The 24,238-nt window shown below is 34.3% G+C and overlaps 1 protein-coding gene across 1 annotated transcript; it reads right to left on the bottom strand.

Moving 5' to 3' along the window:
- Positions 1–4,040: 4,040 nt before the first annotated feature.
- LOC116166253 lies at positions 4,041–24,234 on the bottom strand (the record flags this gene model as incomplete). Its single annotated transcript, XM_031481127.1, has 8 exons — positions 4,041–4,430; positions 9,368–9,490; positions 9,545–9,895; positions 9,948–10,012; positions 10,060–10,347; positions 23,667–23,872; positions 23,924–24,061; positions 24,116–24,234. Coding segments are annotated over 8 exons (1,515 nt in total), but the record flags the coding sequence as incomplete, so codon positions are not given.
- Positions 24,235–24,238: the final 4 nt, after the last annotated feature.

Raw genomic sequence — 24,238 nt, 5'->3', positions numbered from 1 at the left:
ACATGCCTACATAATCCTTATAATTATTATAGATGGTGACGCACCTGAAACAATTCGCTCCTAAAAAACATATAACCACCGAGTGGGACATGTTTTATAGTGATTTTAATTTGTTTTTTTCTCCACACTTATTTATCTTCACCACGCCCGTCTTTAAAATCTTATATAGTGCCATATCTCTTCCTGGGACACATCAAATAAAAGGGGACCGACAAGAAATCCAAATTCCAACTTTTTAGGGACAAATTTTCCAAATGTTTTGGATTTTTTTGTCGTTTCCCAATTTTTATCGCAAAATCCAAATAAAGCGACAAAAGATCCAACCAATTTGGAAACTATGATTTGGACATCTTATCGGTGGCGCGACAAGATTTCCAAATTTCCAATTTTTTTGGACAAGATATTCAAAAAGCTCGGAAAGGTGACATTGACTATTGACTTTATTACGCCAATTAACTATATTGACTATTCATTTGTCCATACAGTCCGAGCTACAGTCTGTCCCGAAAAATTGTATACAAACGGAGAAAAAGATTATCTGACATATCACAAAAAAATACTCTTACTGCTAAACTCTAGATTACTTGTAGATCCATAATTTTTTAAATAATACTAAACCATCAGACACCGAAAATGGAAAAGTTTAGTTCCGTCATTGAATAAAAATGGTTCCGTAGAAGAAGAGATAGGAGGATTTTGTATTTGACACACGAGACGCATTATATTATCTCTTCCTTTACTTATTTACATAGATCAAAAGATAAAGGCAAAAATCTGTGTAGGCGTTTCTGATAATTTACCTTACGTTAATAGCGAATATTACTCACCATTATCGGGCAGGTAATGTTAAATCGTAATTTGCATGGATTTACGTTTTATACTCTACGTAATTACAATAAATTCACCAAATTCAATGCATGTTTTTGCTTGTTTAAGTAGTCCTTGATACATGGTATAGCATCTAAAACCCCCTCGGATCATTATTCCTTTACCATAAAAATTGTACACAATTACCAATGTTTCTAAAATATTTCTGGTCATCAGTGGCCTACTGTATTACATTGGGGTATTAAACTTAATGGTATTTTTGAAGAATTGGAAAGTAATTGAAGAGTGCTAATTTTTTCTGTAACATGTTTATACCCTTAACTTTAACGATAAGACATAGAGATTCGGTTAAATGAGGTTATTCAAGATATGCTTTTGTTTTTTTTAAAATCCACAGTTTACTAGATATGAGCGACAAACAGATGTAGTGATGTTTCATTTATTAACTGTTGTAGAATCGTTAGTATTAGAAATACAGAAATATGCAAAGAACAAAAATTGTAGATTTTTTTCAGCTTAATGAGATAGGCATTTATTAATATTTATTCTTCTTTTATAATTTTCGAGTTATAACGCAAACTTACATTTTTTTAAATGGTAATCATAGTTGGCTGTGACATTTTTAAGTAGTGCATTTTTTCTGTTTACAATGATATAAGGTTCATTGTACTTACTTTGACAAATAAACATGATACAGAACTGTTTGTATTATTAAGAGTAGTAAAAACAGATTTTGCCATGGGAAACATTTTTGTTCTCTTAATTACTGTCTATTATAATATTTAACTTGAAAATGAAGATAACATTGGCCTGTTCAATTTTTGTCGTAAATGAAAGGTACCTGTCTCACTACATATTGTTTTCCATGGCCAACTCTGTTTACTTACCTCTCAATAATACGAAAATTACTACAGGGCGTTTATTTGTTAAAGTACATTTAGCAAGCCTTATATCGTTATAAAGAGAAAAAATTATCCTTTTTAAAAATGTGAAAGCCAACTATGACTACCATTAAAAAAAATTAAAGTTTGTATTATAACTCAAAAATTGTAAGATCTAAAAATAAATTAGTATGTGCATTAAAATGTCTAAAACTTTTATTCGTGTCATTTTGTTGTATTTCTAATAATGACGATTCTACAACAGTTAAATGAAAAATCCCTAAATCTGTTTTTCGCTCATATCTAGTGAACTGTGGATTTTTTTCAAAAAACAAAAGCATATCTTAAATAACCAAAATGTAGGTCAGGATATAAAATACTTATGTTATAAAAGTACGAAAGGGTAAAATAAGGTCTTTCATGTGGATAATTGTAAAACTCTGAGTGACAACAGGTCTTATACAGACAATTTATTTTTCACATTATCTATGCTTAGAAATTAGGTATTTCTCACATGAAACTTAGTTACATCTAAATTTTAATGAAACAATGCGGGCATTTAAAATCATTGTATAACAATCTTTAACAATGGTACGTGATTTAACCCTAATTTATTATACATACCACTTATACAACAAATTATAAAACATATTTCCTTTGTTACATTAGACAACATATAAGGCAACTACTCGCACTTTCGTATATAAACCACTTGTTAACATAATAGCAAGCTGTAAACCTATGTGGATAGCACAAAACCGATACAGGCAAGACATCACCGTTTACTAATTTTAATGGATTCACACAGCACGATTATGATAAAAAGGCATTTAGGTAGTCTAGACTTTGTCGAAATGAAAGTTAAAAAATGCGCTACGAATGGTGTAAATGTCCAGTGAAATTTGAACAAGCAGTAATTAAAAAGCTTCACTCACCCTTATATTTACTTTTATATGTATAACAATATTAAATAAATATTTATCCCTAAAATATATAATACACATTGCATTTAGACATTGGTTCTATTATAATCTACCTTTTAAGATACACAAGCACGACGAATCTATTCTTCATTCGACACATATTTAATAGTTTAAAACAAAAACGAAAAGGAAATGGACGGGTTTCTACATTTTTACGATTATTGCTACATTCACACGAGATATCTATACATGTAATGGTTTGTGTTGGTCGACATATACGAGATTTATAATAGATACAATACAATGATTAATTCTATAGTCATACTTACAAAACATTAAATTCAATCTCGATAACGCCTTTGAACACATTTGCAAATGTAACACACTATTTGACAAATGGTAAATTAGATACATTTATAGTGGTATAATAACTTTACACCCTGTATATTATGCATATGCATTAATATGCGAAATTTGCTGTCCTAGCTAAGGTTTGCATTATCACATTCAAAAATGGATTCAAACGTGCTTGTGAACTTTAATATTTCTATTAAGTACCTAAAAGTCTTATAACAAATACTGAGACCCTCAGGATAACAATAATTAAGTTTAAGCATAAAATGTGTATATGTAACAACGTGATATCTAAAACTGTGTCTACGTGTGCTTCATACAAGTGATGATCACCCAATGTTAATCACCGGGTTTAGTATGATTTTACCTATAATAGTGATTACTAATTATTTACTTACTATAAACGATATGTTTTAAATTCAGTCCTTGAATTAAATTAAAGATCAACATATTGATTTCTGGCATTCGGTCATCTGAATTAAATATTAAAGCTATCATGATATGCATTTTTAGCATGTAAGCCAAGACATTGTATTTGTGAAAGCAATTAAAAATGACAACCTACTGTTAGATGTCTGGCATTGGAGTTACGATGCCTTAAACTCACATGGGAAGACATTTTAAGATTGTACAAGATACTTTTCTTTGTTACAAATTGAAAAAGATATCACTACATTGGAATATGTAACGGTAATTTAATTTTTTAGGTGAGTCGTGATATGAGCAATCGATTACTAAAGGACCCTAACATTACCAGTCGACACTAGATATGATGGTATATCTCTTTGTACGTACCTACACATTAATTACAATTTGCTATTGGTAAACATAAAGTTACATTCAATGATGAAACACAATAATAAGCAGTATTGGCCATTGTTAGAATTACAAAAACATTACACCATTTTAAGAATTATAAAGCAATGTTGTACATGAAGGTACGTATAAACACAACAGCGTGCGTAGTGTCTAGTGAGAGCTTTAACGTACAGTAATGATAGATATACACATAAAAATAAAATTATTTCAAATATTTTCAATAAATTTGAATTGAATGTGTGCAATCTGGCTAATACTACACCGCGTATTTACAATTCAAATGAAAATGTACAAACATAACAATCGACACACGTTATTTAAATTTACATTCGCTAAATTCATTGTAAAAAGATATGTTTCGTATTTTTTATTTAAAAAGTATATAGCATTACTGTCAATGTCACGAAAGCCTAACAGCCAGCCTTTCTAAAACAATTAACGATATCTGCGATATTAATATTAAATACAATTTCGAACGAATCGAGTCCGACGCCGAATTTGTTTCTATTTGTATTATTTCTACTTCTGCCATCTTAAATATTGAAAGTAGTAGGTGTGAACTAAAATCGGGATTGTGCGAATTGATCCGTTCACTTACTAATTCTAGCAGTTCGGCACATTCTTCCTGTAAACCAAAAAACACAGCGTTTACTCGTAATACCAAGCACACTTATTATTAAATTACTGTATCGCGTTCAAGATCATCACTTAAATGTAGTCTTTTTTCGTACTTCTTTCTACTGTTGTGCCTAAATATGAGGGTAGCGCAAAAAATTCCCGGCCTGAAAACAGATCTAGAGATCGCAGCCAGTCAAAATTTTCACAACCCGACTTCGAAAAACAACACACGACTTTAGGTCAATTATTTTTCTCACTCGTTTAACACCATGTCAGAAATCATAAAAATGTGATCAAATTCTTTAACCCTTCGTTAGTCGCAAATAGTATTTTGTATTTTAAATACCTATTATCTGAAATAATTACCCAGCTCTGCCTAATATGTTGTCGTATGGTATACTAAATAAAAACAATAAACAGATTTACGAAAATTAACGAAATTTTTAGTTAAAATAAAGTAGTTGGTTTCTGAGACCGATTGGAGATTAATAAAAAGTTGCGACTACCGCAGGGTTTAATTGAGAAGGTATTTCTCCTCATGATATTAAAGATCGTTTGGATGTGGTGTATGGGAAAAATTCGCCGTCTTGCTTTGTGGTAAAAGATTGGGCAAAACAATTTTGAATGGGGCGGGAATGCTTGGAAGCTGACAGCAGAACAAGAAGGACGATGGATGCGATCACAAACGAAGATATCACCCTTGTTGAGGACCTCGTGTTAAACGATCGTCGTTTAAAGGTTTTGTGACACAATCGTTCGTCGAATCATCCACGACCATTTGGGGATGGATGAAATTGGTGCAAGATCCATTCAGCGCGGTGCCGTACTATGATCGACTGTCCAAAAGGAAGCCCATGGGCTGTAGAAGAAAAGGAGACGTAAAGTTCAGGGTTTGCAGGTGAAAGCTGTAGTTTGGGACAAACCGAGAGGATATTTGATAGGGGTATTGAATTGCTGAAACGATATTATACATGCTTTTATATTGCGGGGGGGATTATATCTCTTATTGACAAATTTTATATTTTCCAAAACTCAAAAAACACTTAAGAACGTCACTTTTTATTACAACCTAGAAAATGTGTTATTAGAAAAAAGTTGGAATAAGTGTGTTACTGTTCAAGGGTTTTTGTAGGAAAATAAAGTTTTAACTATCCTCTCCTTAAGTCTCAACGTTCTTCTTTTCATAGCTAAGTATAAAACATAAAAAACTCCCCTTATACCTAGTTATTGATAGTATGTCATGTGGTCGAGTGAAAGCTTATGAATTTGGGGTGGGGTGAGGCATTATTAATATTTTTTAACAGTGACCTAGTGACAGAAGGGAGTACCCAGTTCCATGGATTCTTAATCCGACACTGGACACTTTCATATTTCTATCATAACTAAAAGTATGAACAGATGCAGTGTTTTTTTCTCTAAAAAAAACTTATTTAGACTTTTGCTCTAAAATAATTAGGGGAGCTAGTAATTGACTATAAAGAAATTACCATTGAAATCCCTATGCTGCGTTGCGCTAGGCACCACCCTGTAGACTAACGGTGTTGCTCGTTCCTGAAATCTTTCTTTACTAATAATGGTTGACCACGATTTAAGGAGAGGAAAATACATCACAAAGAGCGACAGTTAATCAAATTGTAATTTTAGTGTTTATTAAATATTGTATTAATATGTCGTATATGGCCTTGACAGTATGGATGTAATGTTACTGGGTAATTGAACATTGTGTTTAATTAACTTTGTAATTAATTTGTGGGTTGCTACTACGCGATTTCCGAAAATAAAGGAATTATGATTTAATCACACGTGTGCTCTCCACAGTTTCAATTTGGCGAAACTACCAGCTTTAATCTGAACAGATTATTTTTGAACTACTCGTTTTCCAATTTTTGAAGAGGGTCTTAAAAAAACCTTCGAAAAGAAACATCACCAAGTGAAAATTTTGCCGAAACAACTACAAGATATGAATTCCCATGTCGCATATTTCTTTTTAAAGAACTGTTTATTGCACGAAAATTTACGTACTTTCTCAGAACTGGCGCTGCTTGGAGGTTTCCCTATTTGGTAGATGTAATTGATATTCAATCTCCCACTGAACGAAGCACAATGGCGTCAAGCAACATTACCATATAACATTCGGAAGAACAGGATTACGTAGAATCGCCGATATAGTTCTTCCCGTTTTTTGTAAACGCTGCACTGGGACTTATGTCTAAACTTCTCCCTTCAAAGGACAGTTATAATAGTTAAAGGCAGATTTTCACGACACAGCGACCTAAACACCATTATTCAGAAATTCATTAAAATCGCGTCCATACTCGAGTCGTTCGGGGTCTCTAGAAATGGCGGTAAACCCCCTCAGTCGAAAGGCTTAAGACTAATATGGGATGTAACCTGCGTAGACTTGGGGTAGTTGGAGTAACGAGACTAACGACTTTCTTAAAATAATTGGATCGAACTTGGAGATCAAACAGCAAAGCTTCTTTCAAACCAATTCAGAGAGCCAACGGAGAATTCAAGGAACATCCCCCGCACTACCAATGATTGTTTACACGTTAATTTAAATATGGTGTCCAATTACAAGTAATATTTTGTATACTGTTTAATAATTAAATATATCCAATTAAGACAGAGATTGTTAATTCTCCTTATTCCCTACGCCCGTGAGTGGTGATCTTCATGCAATAGTGATCAGTTACCATCGGAAATTGAAACCTTCTTTATGGGTGATTAATTAACGCCTGTATCTTTTTGTCTTCATGCCTTTGACCAGAAAGTTAATTGGCAACAATCTCGAACAAACAACTGGAGAAAACTGAATTTCACGAGAAATTGACACCTCTAATTAATTTTGTTTAATTTTAAGGGCGGGCTTTTGTTGTCCAGTAGATCAGAATTTCCTTGTAAGTAGATGTAAATTAAATCTCTGTACGTGATATAACATCCCGGAAACTATAGCGGAGATGGAGAGTAACATAATCAATTACGTTTAAAGCCAAAACATTTTTTGTGTTATGGAATGTGTCGTTTTTTGGGTTATCACGCATACAAAAAAAAATGGTATTAAATTACCTACATCTTTCTCCTTTATATATTTTTTTGAAATTGATAACAACAAAGATATAGGCTCCCCTCTACTAAAAATCGAAGAAGCACTTGGTTCACTGTCTATAAAAAATGATCAAAGTCCTCGTGTGAGATCGAAGGGACTTCAGCGCATTTTTGTGTGGCAGATCAGTGTTTTATTAGCCAATATTGACGCCACCATCAATAAGATCTTGCCAAAAGCTACCACGTTCACTTTGTCGGTACCATTTTCTCACTTACCGTGCACTTGCAATTCGCGTTTGAAGTTTTGACTCCACCATCAGTAAAATCCTTTGGGGATTACCATATTCTCTTTGTCCACACCCACTTCTGATCACCCGCAACAATTCGGATTTGAAGTTTCGACTCCACCATCAGTAAGATCTCGTCGGGGGTTACCACATTCCCTTTGTCGATACACAGTTCCGACGTCCCGTTCATTCGTAATTCACATTTTGGTAGATTTCGCTAAAATCCCGGCATAAAATCGTATTCAACTTTTGGGTACTTCACATAGCTCGACCTTCTATTAGTGACACGAGAAAGAGAGACCGCGATTCGCGCTGTAAGAAACTTTTGGGCGCCCAAAGTCGACTACCCCTCGAAGCGCGCCGCGCAAAAGGTGGTTTATTTCGCCCCTAGGAAAAAAAACAAAATTCCGCCACGCAGGAGTTGTGCGCGTTGACAAGATCTTCCCGACGACACCAATTTGAAAACAATCGGAGAAAAACTGTAGAAGAAGATAGATAAAAACTGAAAAATCTCCAGGTTAGTATAATACGCTCGGGGATGGCGTCCAGATGTCGTCGACTCCAAATCTTGTAGCCCCATCCCTAACGTTCTTAATTACACGGCCCCGATAGTTACATGTACACTCCTTGTCTTTTTACAAGCGTTTTTCTACGGGCGCGCATTTACTGCCATCCAGCCAGCCAGCCAGCCAGCCAGCCAGCCGACCAGCCAGCCAGCCAGCCAGCCAGGCAGCCAGCCAAAGTGAGATTAAAAGCTACTTTTTACAAAAAAAAATTTTTGCAAAAATGCGCTAAAAACATGTTTAAGCTAGTGAGCCATATTTTCGACAACCAAAAGAGTCATGAGGATAGATTAAGCAGTTTATCGTTTCAATTACAACCCTTAGTGGCGAAAACGAACGTGGTAGTGGTGGAAGAAAGACATCTAATTTTTTTATGCGACCTATAAGTAGTTGTCGATCGCTACCCTCTTGCAAATATTTTGATTAAGTTTATAAAAACACGTAGGACTCTGGTGGCCAAGACGTAAAATAGATTACGTAGGAATAAGAAAAGGACACTATTTTTGAATTGTGGTCAAACCGATATGAAGGATAAGGAGGGTGTGAATGAAGCAAACACAACTTCGCAACATACCTAAAGGTAAGAATATTTTCCGTCGCCGGCGTCATCACTTTGTTGTGTTATCTATATCGGCGGCATGGTGTATACATAGGGGTTAATGCCGATAACATTCCGTAATTTATAGTCAATACATGCATGATAATGGGAAAACTTTACTTCCGTCGATATAGAAACAGGATGCTAATCAATGGAAACATATCCCTCTCAAGCGGCAGATAATGAGCTTGCAAGTGCAACGATTGGGCCCTAAATTCGGATTTGTATTTTCATTGACTATGTTAAAATATGGTATCCATTCTGTTGAAACACATGCAAGCGGTTTCTTAGAAAGATCAATATTGCGTGCATCCCCGTGGTCTTAAAATACACACGTTCATTAAAAAGTGTTACGGTAAATTCGTGTAATTCAACTGCTTTTAATTTCATCCGCAATCAATGCCGTGCTAAGTGTATAATTAGAGCCTAACGTCGAAGATTTACGTACCTTCTCTTTCGCCAAACTTTCTTTGGGCGATAGCATGTTATAGTCGACCTCGTCAGAAGACAGTTTTCCGGCTATTATGACATTTTCTGTTGTAACGTTGTACAGTTGAAGCGCGCAGAGAGTCTGAAAAAATTGCGAAATTAGCCCAAAAGACTACCACACACTTATAGAAATTACCCCATTAACAGCTTCGCGTAAAATAAATTCTTGTAAGGCATGGACTACGTCTTGTACCACAATTTCCGTGTGATTTTTTAATTGCTGCTCATCAACCTCGCTATAACCGAGGAACAGGAAAATCCCTTGGGGTAGGTTGTAATCACCAGGTGCCGGTTTCATACAAATAAACCGCCCAGAGTAGCACAGGCATCTACCACGGTACGCCTGAAACGCGGGTGCTGCGTGATTGTAAAACGCAAACTCTGATTTACAAGGCATTCGATCAACACACATCGTCTTACAAACTAATTCTTCCGGTTTACCACATTTACATATTTCGGAACAATCCGATTCGTCTTCGTGATAAATCTGGAAGATATAAGTGATAGAAGCCGATACAGAAGTGTTATCGCTTGTTTACCCTTTTAAGAGTTCCCTCTTTGATATACTGGTCGGGAAAGTCGTGCCTTTGAAAAATGCAATACCCTAAAAGTGCACTTCAGTTTGAATTTGAACGAAGTTGTTTGTCTTACTTGGAGGAACTGTAGTAGTTCCTATAGTTGTAGTCGTTGTGCGTGTTGTAGTGGTTGTGGTCGTAGTTGTTGTGGGTGCGATTGGAGGAGCAACGTATTCGGCCGCTGTACTTCCTCGAGTTTGCACGGAAGCCTGTGTATAACTCACTACAGTTATTTGTTCCATGGGATATTCCATGATATTATGCGCTGGTGTGTGCCTCGTTGTCGTAGTCGTCGTTGGAACTGTTGTTTCAACTACCGCCCTTTCTTCCGCTTTTTTACGATGAAAATCTTTTTGAGCCTCAACTGAAAAATATTTAAACTTTACGACAGTGTGGTTTGTAATGAACGACATATTCAAGAGTTTCATTTGCAATTGTTTATAGTGACCCAAAATAATCAAATAAAATGCATATTGGTAACGAATATTACCCACTGAAATATGCACTACCTCAAAATTTTCAGAAAATCTTGTAGAATGTGAACATTGATGGGTCGTCTTTAACAAATATGGCAGAGAGGTATAACTCACCCCCTTAGCATCCCTAAAGGAACAAAAATGAAATAACACAAAATTATGTACAAAAATTGTTGCATAATTAAAAAATAGTTATTTTTACTTAAGATAAGAGAGAGTATGGCCTAAAAAGTGACTAAATCTAAATAAAAATTGTTGCGGGAGTAACAGTTGGATGAAACTCACCCATACCCTCACCCCTAAAATACAAAAGTTTTCTTTTTTGTTTCGATCTTGTCCCTCACCTCCATTTCTTAAATAAATAATTGTAAATACATACAAATGTAGTTTTCTTACCAACCCCATTTTTTAAATAAATTATTATAAAGTAAGCGATGTGTATTATTTTTCATTATAACCAACATTTGAATGTTACAGTTTTCAATACAATATACCTAGTTTCACTTGTTACATATTTATGTAAAAAGTGGAGCTTTTTATCTTAGATGATAAAATAAATTGGAAAAGCTCTTAGATTATTTCTTAGTGACTGATTTTCTTTTTTTTTCAGGTGAAGTTCCCCTAAAACTTTGGACATAATTAATAATAATACATTTTAAGTATGAACACCATAAAGCACCTAAGTGTGAAACAAACTTTGATAGTGACAGGTGCTGTTTGTGTTTACTGGAGTGGGGACCACAGGAAAATTGGTGCTCGGAGGCGACCTACAGGAACTTGGCAGCCGCACTGATCAAGAATAAAGAATGGAACCCTCGACAGGAAAAAATGAACGTTTGGTGAGGATCAACTACAGACTACTACGGATTTTTTTACGAGAAGCAAAAGCAAGACGTACCTATACAAAAAATGTGTTTTTTTGTAACAAGGAGAAAAGTTTCAAAATTTGAGCCATGAATCCTCGCAGATCTTCTTAGAGAAGCGACAGCAATTTCAAAAAAGGATTCAAAAACAATGTTCCAGTGACAATATGCCACCCACCCTAGCAGCTTTAAAACCAGCAAAACTTAGATGGCTATATCAGTGCATGGAATGGCATTGAGACATACTTCCCCATTCATGTTTACCACCAACATCGCAATATGGGTGGTTAGTGGTGAATTTGAATCCATAATTTGTGATCTTCCCTGTACCCCTGACGAAGTATTAAATTTGAAGGTAATGTAATTTTTATGCAAATGTCGGGGTTTTAGAGGAAACCAACTTGGATTCAGAAGATTCATCAGACGAAGCATCTTTGGACTGACGGATGAAGCATTTTTGAAGATGTTGGATGTTTCTTTAAACGTGGTTTGTTTATATCTATTTTATTTGTATCTAAACATTAATAAAAATCTATAAACATTCATGATTATTCTTGCTTTTGAAAAATGTGTTTGCTTTTATACTATTTGGAAAAATATTAACATTTATAGCCCTTTATTTCAAATGGCCATACTCCGTCTTATTTTAAAAATGACAAATCGAGCGCTTCGGCATCTAATATATGGCGTATTTGTATATTTTCAACCTCTAATAAGTAATAACTTAGGGGATGGAACTAGTTTTACACACTTTTTTGTATTAATAAATACTACTCTTTAAATTTAAAATATCTTAGCCAATTCACAATATTTCATAAGGGGTTGTTTCTGCCCTTAAACGCACTTGCACATTCTCGGAATCTGCGAGGTATTCTAAAAATTTTCAAGTATCGCCCAATATTGTTACACAAATCTGCAAACGGGAAGGCCGGACTAATTGGCAAATGAAGCGGAGCAAGAAAAGTTTTTGAATCTAGAGGACGACGTTTCCAACTCGGAAGTTTCGTAAGCAACAGGTGAAACTGTTGGCCATAATAATTATTACCAAAAGAATTATTTGCTAGATGTAGGTAGGTACGAAGGTTCGACGTGGATGTTGGTAGTCAAATCACAAAAAAATGAAACAACACTTTTTGGCCGATTATTCAAAATGCATCAAATATTCGCCCATCCACCTGTCGAAGGAGTCTCAATACTCAGAACAGAAGACAAAATGACATAATTTTGTGAAAGGAGTATACTAACTTTGTTTTATATTCGGATATTTAAAAAAACACATGAACTAGTAAAGGTGGAACTAAACGCCATTTTAAAAAGTAGGTTTACTGCGTACGGGTACGGGAATAACATGAGCTTTTTTAAGTGTTAAATCGCTAGTTTTACAGCACGGAGGTAAACACCAAACTAATTCATATCAGTAAATTACAATTTTAAGAAGGACTCAAGCGGTGCAGAATGTAATATTGAAAAGGAGCATCGGAAGCAGTTTCTCAGTTTTATCCTTTAAAAATTCAATGACAAGCATGACATGAGTCCTAGTCCATTCGTATCAGAAATGTATTGTATGGTAAAGACATGGATTGACGACGCCCCATTACATCTAGTGAAATTTACATGCACGGTATTTAAGTGCTCTTTAGAGCACTTACAATCCTGTCCAGATGTCTGTCAGCATTACGTATCTCGATGGAAAGCATAACAAGAAAGAAACTCTTAGGATTTCAACAATTAGAAGCGCTTAGGGAATGCAATCCCGCAGCAAAATCTCAATCCCGGAATTTGCGGGATCTCGCAAAACTTTAAATAAATTGGCAAATAAGCAATTCTGTGCGGTCTGTATTAAAATAAATCCTTAATTATCACAATATTTAACAAAAAGGTACCTTCGGCCTAACTTAGAACTCAAAAAACCTTACCTGTAAAGCACAAAAAGTCTTCTAAAGTGCCTCAAAAATCATAGTACATTTTTAACGAAAAAAGTTTAACAATTATTTAAAAAATAATTCGCCGTTATCAGTTTCATTAACAAAGTAAACAGAGTTGTCCCCTTGGTCGACAAATTCCTCAGTCCCGCAAATCCCGCGGGATCCCGCTCCATTTATGTGCGGGATTAATCTCGCAAAAATGCTGCGGGATCCCGGTATTTCGAGATCCCGCAATCCCGGTATTGCATTCCCTAGTTTCTAGTCTATAACTTTTTATTGAGGAGTCTGATCGAAAAAGTACGAATTGTTTTGGATTCTACGCACCAAAATTAATAAGAAAAAGTGTTTTCCCGAGAAATTTTGGTGCAGTCGATTTTTTGGTAAAAAAAGGAAGGTTATACACTGCCTTTTTTTGAGGCCCTCGAAAAAAATTGTCTCAGATCGACCCGGAACAAAATTTTTCTTATGGAATGTGGCCTGTAGAATCCATAACTTCAAACAGTTCCAAGATTGGGCTACTAGTTCAAAAGTTACAGCCCTTTGAATTTTCTTTCGAAATTGGTTTCTAGTTTATAACTTTTGATTGAGAAGTCTGATCGAAAAAGTACGAATTGTTTTGGATTCTACGCACCAAAATTAATAAGAAAAAGTGTTTTCCCGAGAAATTTTGGTGCAGTCGATTTTTGGTAAAAAAGGAAGGTTATACACTGCCTTTTTTTGAGGCCCTCAAAAAAAATTGTCTCAGATCGACCCGGAAAAAAATTTTTCTTATAGAATGTGGCCTGTAGAATCCATAATTTCAAACAGTTCCAAGATTGGGCTACTAGTTCAAAAGTTACAGCCCTTTGAATTTTCTTTCGAAATTGGTTTCTAGTCTATAACTTTTGATTGAGAAGTCTGATCGAAAAAGTACGAATTGTTTTGGATTCTACGCACCAAAATTAATAAGAAAAAGTGTTTTCCCGAGAAATTTTGGTGCAGTCGATTTTTGGTAAAAAAGGAAGGTTATACACTGCCTTTTTTTGAGGCCCTCAAACAAAATTGTCTCAGATCGACCCGGAAAAAATTTTCTTATGGAATGTGGCCTGTAGAATCCATAATTTCAAACAGTTCCAAGATTGGGCTACTAGTTCAAAAGTTACAGCCCTTTGAATTTTCTTTCGAAATCGGTTTCTAGTCTATAACTTTTGATTGAGAAGTCTGATCGAAAAAGTACGAATTATTTTGGATTCTACGCACCAAAATTAATAAGAAAAAGTGTTTTCCCGAGAAATTTTGGTGCAGTCGATTTTTGGTAAAAAAGGAAGGTTATACACTGCCTTTTTTTTGAGCCCCGAAAAAAAAATTGTCTCAGATCGACCCGGAAAAAAAATTTTCTTATAGAATGTGGCCTGTAGAATCCATAATTTCAAACAGTTCCTAGATTGGGCTACTAGTTCAAAAGTTACAGCCCATTGAATTTTCTATCGAAATTGGTTTCTAGTCTATAACTTTTGATTGAGAAGTCTGATCGAAAAAGTACGAATTGTTTTGGATTCTACGCACCAAAATTAATAAGAAAAAGTGTTTTCCCGAGAAATTTTGGTGCAGTCGATTTTTGGAAAAAAGGAAGGTTATACACTGCCTTTTTTTTGCCTCGAAAAAAAAATTGTCTCAGATCGACCCGGAAAAAAATTTTTCTTATAGAACGTGGCCTGTAGAATCCACAATTTCAAACAGTTCCAAGATTGGGCTACTAGTTCAAAAGTTACAGCCCTATGAATTTTTTTTCGAAATTGGTTTCTAGTCTATAACTTTTGATTGAGAAGTCTGATCGAAAAAGTACGAATTGATTTGGATTCTACGCATCCAAATTAATAAGAAAAAGTTTTCCCGAGAAATTTTGGTGTAGTCGATTTTTGGTAAAAAAGGAAGGTTATACACTGCCTTTTTTTGAGCTCCGAAAAAAAAATTGCTCAGATCGACCGGAAAAAAAAATTTTCTTATAGAATGTGGCCTGTAGAATCCATAATTTCAAACAGTTCCTAGATTGGGCTACTAGTTCAAAAGTTATAGTCCTTTGAATTTTCTTTCGAAATTGGTTTCTAGTAGGGAATGCAATCCCGCAGCAAAATCTCAATTCCGGTATTTGCGGGATTGTTAGATGTTAATCCCGCGGGATCACGGAATTTGCGGGATCTCGCAAAACTTTAAATAAATTGGCAAGTACAGGGGTAAGATGAAGAGGTTACACCAAATTTATCATTATATCACTCTTCTTGTAGTAAAGGTATACCAATACACCAAAAACTTTTGCTAGTTCTGGTTTGTACCTTAAATCATGAAATATGAATAGCATCCAGCAATTACAATTAATGACAACGCAATTCCTGTTTTAATTTTGCTTCAAGTACATGACATGAGCTTCACGTTAAACCATTTATACCGAGTCGATCACTAAAAGGTAAAGTAAATTAGCTGCTTTGCCAAGTTGACCAAGATCACAAGAAAACGTGAATTTGAAAAATGTAATAAATACCGGGATTTAAGTGTACATTTTGACAAGAATTTAAAATAAAATGCGACCTAATTCTCTCGTAGTGGTGTTTCGCTTTATATTCCACCTTCGATATCTTCCATCTTTTGAGAAAAACTTAATTTACACTTCCGGCCGTCGTATTTTTGTTCCATTGCAAAGTGATAATTCCATTTAGCCTAAGCGATATTTTCCGTTTAAGTACGTTAAACAAATTTCGGCGTAAAATTAATACGGAAATAATTGAATTTTGGAAAAAGTAAACCGACAAAGTACATACAATTATATATTTTTTCAATCATATTTTTAAATTAAGTTTAAAATTTAGAACGAGAGACCGCTAAGACGCTAATTGTGAGTTAACAAATGCGCGTTTTAGAATGTGGCAACACATGAAATTGGATTACGTCATCGTAGAGCTTTTCAAATAAATAACACTTTGTTTGGCGAAATTACCTTTAAGTGGGTTCAGAAGCGCACGATCTACGTAAATAGCTTTTTCCACCTTCTCTCGCGAAAAAATGAGCTCATCTATTAATTTCGCTGGCAGCGTATTAATTTGTAATTTATTACGTAATCTAACCGATCAAAATTCGAAAAAAGCTAATTTGTTGTTTGAACATCACTTAACACGAAGAATGATGAAAAGTGTCGTTTCACCCCTACATGAATGCTTTATATTTATCTGGTTTACGATTACCATTTTATTTTTCTTGCATTATATTAACCTTGTAAATACTTCAGATAACAAAAATGGCTTATCTGGCACATAATCACATACACCGTGCGTGCAGCGAGCACCATTTGAAAACATGAATTTTTAAGAAAGCATTATAGAACATATATATCATTGCGTGCAGTCTGATCTAAGTAAGAGGTCTGCAAAAAATACATGGTAATTTCGTTAAAATTATAAATAATCCGAGGACCCTTTTCTGATGGAGCAACTGAAGTCACCCTATGGCTTTCTCCGCCTTCTTTGATAATAAACGGAGCATATAAATGATTTCACCTGACACGCACACCACTTTGTTATTTACATTGTGAATAGAAAAAGGCAGTTTTATATGAGCCAAAAATTTCTTCAGACTACATCCTATCGAAAGATATAAAAATGTGTTTCATAGCCGACCTTGAATTCGTCAATCATTTAGTTCTAAATCTAAAATTTCATACAGTAAAATAAATATCGATTTTGGCTAGGGTTGCCAGACCTTCTCTATTTAATAGGAGTCTTCTCTATTTTAGAAAGATCTCCTATATCCTCTAAAATAATACAAATCTCCTATATTTCCAAGTAACAATAACATTTAACAATAATGAAATCTGTAATTGATGTGTATGAGATTTTTAAAATATTGATAAGCAAGCTTACAGAGCGTAGGGACAAAAAATTTTTTGGTTATATCGTTACTCAAAAATTAAAAAAGTTAGAGCCATATAAATCTCAAAAATTTGAAGAAAATTTCGTACATGTTATTAATCGTGCCTTTATTTACATCATGAAATGGTTTGATCTTAGTGATAATGGATGGTTTCATTGTTTATCAAAATTAAACTTGAAAAGCATTATCAATTTTGATGACATTGTTGCAATTACGCAAAAAATACCAGATACTATAAAATTAGATATGGACTCTCTGTTTGATGAGGTAGGGATTCTTAACAATATATTGGGTTTAAAAAATAAGGATGACACATTTACTGGGCTTCCAACTTCTGAAAAATGGTTGCATATTTTAGAAAATAGTAACGATCTTCCCAATCTCAGCGCTTTAATGTCTTTTATACTAAGTATTCCTGTCACTACGGCCTATGTTGAGAGAATTTTTAGCATTATGGGTAACAAATGGACGGATGTACGGAACAAATCATCGCTAGACTTAATAAAATCAGAGTTACTGATTACATTAAATTTTGAACTTGACTGTAAGGAATTTTATAATTATATAAAAAATGAAAAATCGGTACTGTTAAACGCCCAAAGAAGTCAAAAATATGAAACTAAAATGTAGATTATGATACGTAGATAAAAATATGATTATAATACATTGTAAATTAAAGAGTTCTGTAATAAAAAATGTCTCCTATATACTTTCTCAATCTCCTATATTTTTGTCTCACTTCTCCTCTATAAGTGATTTTCAGATCTGGCAACCCTAATTTTGGCCCATATTTTAGAAAGTTTTTCAAAGGCGTTTCATTCATCGTTTTGTTTTTATTCTTTTACTAACAAGTCATTCTAGATTACTAACACCCTGGAAAATCCGAATCTGTTTGTTTCCAAGTCGTATGGTAAGATAGCGGTAAAATTAAGAAATACAATGGTATTTTAACCATGAGGGTCCATGGTGTGCCGCTTTTGACACATCTAATCCAATCCAATTTAGAGAATTTATTCACATTTTGAAAAAATTACGGATATCCTTCCAGTGCGCATTCGTAAATTTTTCAGTGTTGGAACGCTCACCATGTTCCGACTGACTAACATATAGGTGATTCAGAATGCCCTCCCCCCGCCCCCTTTATATGGTGGGGTTCGAAATTCTCACCGATTTTTAGGGTTAAAGACAGTATGTAACCAAAGATTGCAGTGGTTATTTTGGCTTTAAGGTACTAGTAATATTTAAACTGCAAACCAGTAAGTAGTAGTAGCACAGTACAGGGCCGTCGCGTGGTATGTAGGTGCTTAAGACAAAACTTTAACCCCCCCGAAATGTTGTTCGTACCGGTTTTGGTTGAGGGATGATACCCTAGCTCTTCCACCGCCTACGGACTGGTACAAGTACGCCAAGTACGGGTCCTTAACATAAAATACGGCCCCATCCGGAAGAAAGGATGAAATTAACCATGGAAGATGGAAGCTGCATCATCATCTCGAGCGACAGCCTCATCGACTTCGAGTGAATGTTGTGTTAGTGAAAAGGAAAAAATCAAACTGCGTAATGGAAGAAAATTTGGTAAATGCTAGATACATAAGATATAATTAAGTAATAGGTACAGATTTGTCTTTTCTACTTTATGTATAAGTAAATGGACACAAACAAGGCAATTCAATATTTTAATGAGCTAAAGCAAATCAGAACGTATTTAATAAAAATAGGTCCAGAGAGACGTAAGGGTGAAAATTTAATCACAAAAGTAGAGGAAGCAAGCTTAATTTATAGTAAGGTTAAAGAATTAGCTGCAGAATTTCAAGTAAGAATAAAAAGTAAAGTTTAGTAGTGAGGAAATTTCATTTATACAAAATTTTATAAGTAATACGCATGTTATATACCGAAATTTTAAATTTTTTGCCTCCGGACGTAGAAACAAAATCTAATAAAACTATGGCCACTTTTGACTTAAAAACGGCAGTAAGTTTGTTGTCTGTTATGGACAATAAGAAGGAATGTACTACAAAACAATTTATACACGCAATCGAATTGTACGAGTCAATGCTTAATGTTTAGGGCAAACGTTATTTAATAAAGTTTGTTTTAAAAACGCGATTGTTGCCCAGCGCAAAGATACGGATGTCTACAAATTATGATAGTGTGCAAAATCATTAAAAAGCATTTTTTGACACGAAAATCGGACACTGCATTGCAAACAAAATTATTGCGCGTTAAACAAGGTGACAGGTCATTTGAAAAGTTTGGTGAAGAATTAGAAACACTTTTTGTTGATCTCACAATTTCGCAAACCAATGGTAATGACGCAGCATTTGAAAGTATTGCAATAAAACAGTTCACCAATGGTTTACGGAATCAAAATTTGAGTACCATCGTAGCATCTAGGGAGTATATAGCTCTTTAAAAGACGCAATAAGGGGAGCGCAAGATGAGAGTGTATCCCACAATAACCAAGCCTTTCAAATAGGTAATGTCTTATTCACAACGTCGAGCGAGGTAACCAACGTTATCCTTATAAATCCTTCAATAATGGGAGGAATACAAACAATTACAATACTTTTACGAATTCACAGTTTAGAAACAATCAAAATAACCATCAGTTCTATAAAAATAACTCTGAATACAATAATAAAAATGCCGAGAAAAATTACTCACGCGGAAGAGGTAATAATGTGGGTCGTGTAACCAGAGGTCGAGGTTTCAGTTATCATCAAGGACGAGCTGGAAAGAATTATTCCTATTTTGCAGAAGAAACAAATACGGAAAGTGCGACAACAGCACTTAATACAAATTCACAAAATACTCAAAGTACCAGTCAGTTTTTTCGAGACCAATAACGAAATAATATACTCATTTAATACACTGAATTGGAATGCACTTATTTGGCGAAAAACGTAAATTCTTAGTTGACACGGGTGCAATCCTATGTGCAATAAAAGTAAATTGCTTAAATTCAAACGTACTTAACTGTTAAAGGTATTGGAGGAAATTTGACCGCTGAAGGTTTTGTTAATTTAAGATTGAAAGTTAATAATGTATATTTTGAACAAAAATTCTATGTATTTAAACGCTTACCATGTTCAACTGACGGAATTTTGGGGTAAAATTTCTTGAAAAAATATTTGGCACAAATTAATTTTGAAAATAGTAATTTAAGTTTAGTAAATAATCATCAGGAGATTTCAATTTCGTTACATAGGGAAAATGACCAAAACGTCTGTATTATACCTCCTCGATGCGAAAGTATTCAATATTTAAAATTCGACAATGAGATTGTAGGAGATTTCGTAGTAAATTCACAAGAGTTATGTGAGGGTGTTTATTTAGCAGCAACAATAGTGAGACCAGAAAATGGTAAACTACCCATAAAAATTTTAAACACAAGAGAAACAAGTAAGGTTAAAAAATATTACACCGAAAATACAATCATTTATATGTTGCCTGTCAAATTCATCCAAGTGAAATCACTGCCAGTAGAGTTAAGAAATTATTCAGTCTTTTAAATTTAAACGGTTTAAATTTGGAAGAGCAAACGATCATTGAACAGATTTGTGCAAAATACAGTGATGTTTTTCATTCGCCGGAAGACAAACTTTCAGTAACCAATTTATATCAACAATCAATACATTTAAAAGACAATTCGACGCCAATATACGTAAAACCTTACCGTGTTCCATATTCGCAAAAAGCTGAGTTGAATAAACAAATTTGTAAAATGCTCGACAATGATATAATAGAAAAGGCTAAAAGTGAATTTTCATCGCCAGTTTTGCTAGTACCTAAAAAATTAGACAGCAATGGTGAAAGGAAGTGGAGACTTGTAATAGATTATCGCTTGCTTAACAAGCAAATTAAGGACGACAAATTTCCATTAGGGAACATTACCGAAATCATAGAATCACTTTCAGGTTCGTTATACTTTTCTACATTAGATTTGAGTCAAAGTTATTATCAAGTACCTAGAGTTAAAACCAGAACTTCCTCACATATATCAGAGAGTAGAGTAGGCCTTGTACTGCTTTTTCCACAAACGAAGGTCAGTACCAAATGAAAAATGAAAAGCTCATTTTCTAGATTAATGACTGTAGCAATGTCGGGGTTAAATAAATTATGAGCGATGTTTTGTATATTTAGACGATTTAATAATTTTTGGTAGAAATTTACAAGATCATAATAAAAATTTACTTAAAGTGTTAGATAGACTTAGGAATGTTAATTTAAAATTAAATCTTTCAAAATGCAATTTTCTAAGAAAAGAAATATAATTAGGTCACGTTATATCCGCAAATGGTATTTTACCCGATCCAGCAAAAATTAAAACACTACAGGAATATCCCATTCCAAAGAATTCAAACGAAGTAAAAAAAACAAATTATGTCGAAAGTATTCTCATTTTGAGTGGTCCAATGAGTTTTTCATTATTGTAAGCACATTAGCCGTCCTCTCAATAAAAGTGGAATATTGTACCCTACGACAGAAAAAGAATTATTAGCTGTTGTGTGGGCTATAAAGTATTTTAGACCTTATTTGTTTGGAAGAAAATTTAAAATTTTGACAGATCACAAACCCGTTAATTTACTTATTTACTCATACTAGTCCATATAGTCGTTTGGCAAAATTTAGATTACAACTTGAGAAATTTGATTTTCGGATTGAATAGGTACATAAAAGGAAGTAATCATGTAAGTGCGGACGCATTACCACGTATTATCATATTATTATCTCATACGTATAATTAGGGGTGGACTTAGAATCATAAATAACGATACAAAAAAATGCATATTAAACGATTTTCATTTACTTCCTACAAGTGGACATGCTGGAGTGCAGCGAATGAAAAATAATATACAAAAATATTACTTTTGGCCAGGTCTTAGTAAGGATGTGAGCGATTTTGTTAAAAAATGCACGAAAACACAGTAAACATACTAAAGTACCAATGACTATAATCAGTACCGCAAATTCAGCTTTTGCAAAGATTTATTTAAATATAGAACCTCTTGACAAAGACGAACATGATTTTGTTGACATTTTAACTTTGCAATGTGAATTGTCAAAATTCGCAGAAGCGTATCCATTAAAGTCTAAACATGCTGTAGCTAGGAGTTTCGTTGAAAACTTTATTCTTAGATACGGAATTCCCAAAGAAATTGCAATCGATCAAGGGTCAGAATTTATTTCAACTACAATGACGGAAATATGCAAGCTTTTTTGCAAACTAATAAAGTTAATTCAACTGCGTATCATCATGAAAGCATAGGCGCAATGGAAAATTCGCATAAAGTATTAAATGCTTACTTAAGGATTCAAACTCAAAATCAAAAAAACTGCTTGGAGTTCGTGGATACCTTATTATTGTTTTTCGTATAATAAGTGAAACGCGATATACTCCGTTCGTACTTGTATTCGGGAAAGTGTGCGCTATACCAAATAACTTGAGTGAGATTGAACCTTTGTATAACTATGAACTACCCTTTAGAATTTAAGTATAGACTGCAGAAAGCGTAAGCTGACGCACGTGAAAATTTAATTTTAAGTAAGACACTACGTAAACAAACGTATCATTTAAAGATTAAGCCAATTAGTTATGAACCAGGGGACAAATTATTAGTTAAAAGTGAAGTAGGGAATAAGTTATCTGTCATTTACGATGGCCCGTATGTGGTGGTAAGTGAAAAGGAGCCGAATGTTAAAATTATAAAAAAACGGCAAGGAATTACTTGTTCATAAAAATAGAACAAAACCATTTTATTCTTAGATAAGTAGGTACAATGTAACATTATGTAGTAATTAGAATAGTGCAATTACTGTAACTGAATAAATTGTATTAGTATAGAATTTTAATGAAGTAGTAAAATAGAATTTCCATTGTGCACCATGAAAATACTATTTTCTTTAACGAAGAGCGTGTGGTGGTAACCCAAAATTAATATGCTTATTTTCTATGTCACACTTCCTGTCTGTACTGTGAACCTAAAGAGTTCAACGGAATAATATTGAATAGTTGCATACAGGAAGGATTATTGCTTATGATTAGTTAGTAGCTACAAGTCGGAAGACTAGAGTCGAACCTGTTGATATCATCAAAATGTAGCTTTATTATTATATTTAAATAAAGATAAATCATTACAGTACGAGTGTTCTTTAGATCATTTTGTAAAACTAATATGGTTGCTCAGAAAGACATGCAGCGAATAAATAAAAGAAATAAATATGTTAAACCACCCCTTACATGTTCCATTTCATTTAGGCGCGAATATGAATTTCCACTGTGAAAAATGTACACAAAAGCAAGCCGTGTAGTGAAAGGGTATCTAGAAGTATGATTAATTTGGGCGTGCATCCGTTTAATTAATAATTAATTAAAACGTTTGGCGTACAACTTGAGACTGCTCGAGTTGTAAAGAGTTTTATCTCCGCTTGGGTTGACAAGGTAACCCGTTTTACGTATACGCGGCACATAGAATGTGTTTCATTATTTTTGTTTATAATGGAATTGTGAGCACTCACCTACGCAGGGATTAACCCAGAGGAGCCTTTGCCAGCCTAAGCACTCATATAATTGGGTCATATCTGTTCCTTTGCAAGCGCAAGTTGTTCGCAAGTCTGTTCCCAGTATGCCCAACATTGCAGCCCTGCACTCCGATGGGGGTCCTGCACATTTTTTCGTGACACTGTCTACGGCGCAAGACTGCTCGTAGTACTCCAATCTAGATCTATATACAAAATTGTAACACTCGATTCGTTTTATTTTAGAGATAACAAACCTGCACTCTTTATCTTCGCGACATACTTCGGCCACTGAAAGGCAAGTAGGTTGAGGAGACCCTTCAATTCTTTGTGCACAAACGGGGTGTAATCTTTGCTGTGCCAGCATACATGTATCTTGTTTATTGTCAGTTTTCCTGTAAAATGTAATATTACATAAAAGAGTGTTTTAAAGTTACGGAAGCGCTTACTTGCACAAGCAGAATGCGATTTCTAAGTTCCAAGGGAACGAGGTTTTTCTATAAAACGCCTGCAAAGCTTCCATGCAAGAGTTTCGGTTACATCTAGAAAGATCGCAGTGATGTAATATTGGC

Source organism: Photinus pyralis, unplaced genomic scaffold (genome assembly GCF_008802855.1).
Source record: "Photinus pyralis isolate 1611_PpyrPB1 unplaced genomic scaffold, Ppyr1.3 Ppyr1.4_LG3a, whole genome shotgun sequence".
NCBI classification, from domain to species: domain Eukaryota; kingdom Metazoa; phylum Arthropoda; class Insecta; order Coleoptera; family Lampyridae; genus Photinus; species Photinus pyralis.
Note: the sequence above shows the minus strand (reverse complement) of the source record. Positions and strands in the feature narration are given on the sequence as shown.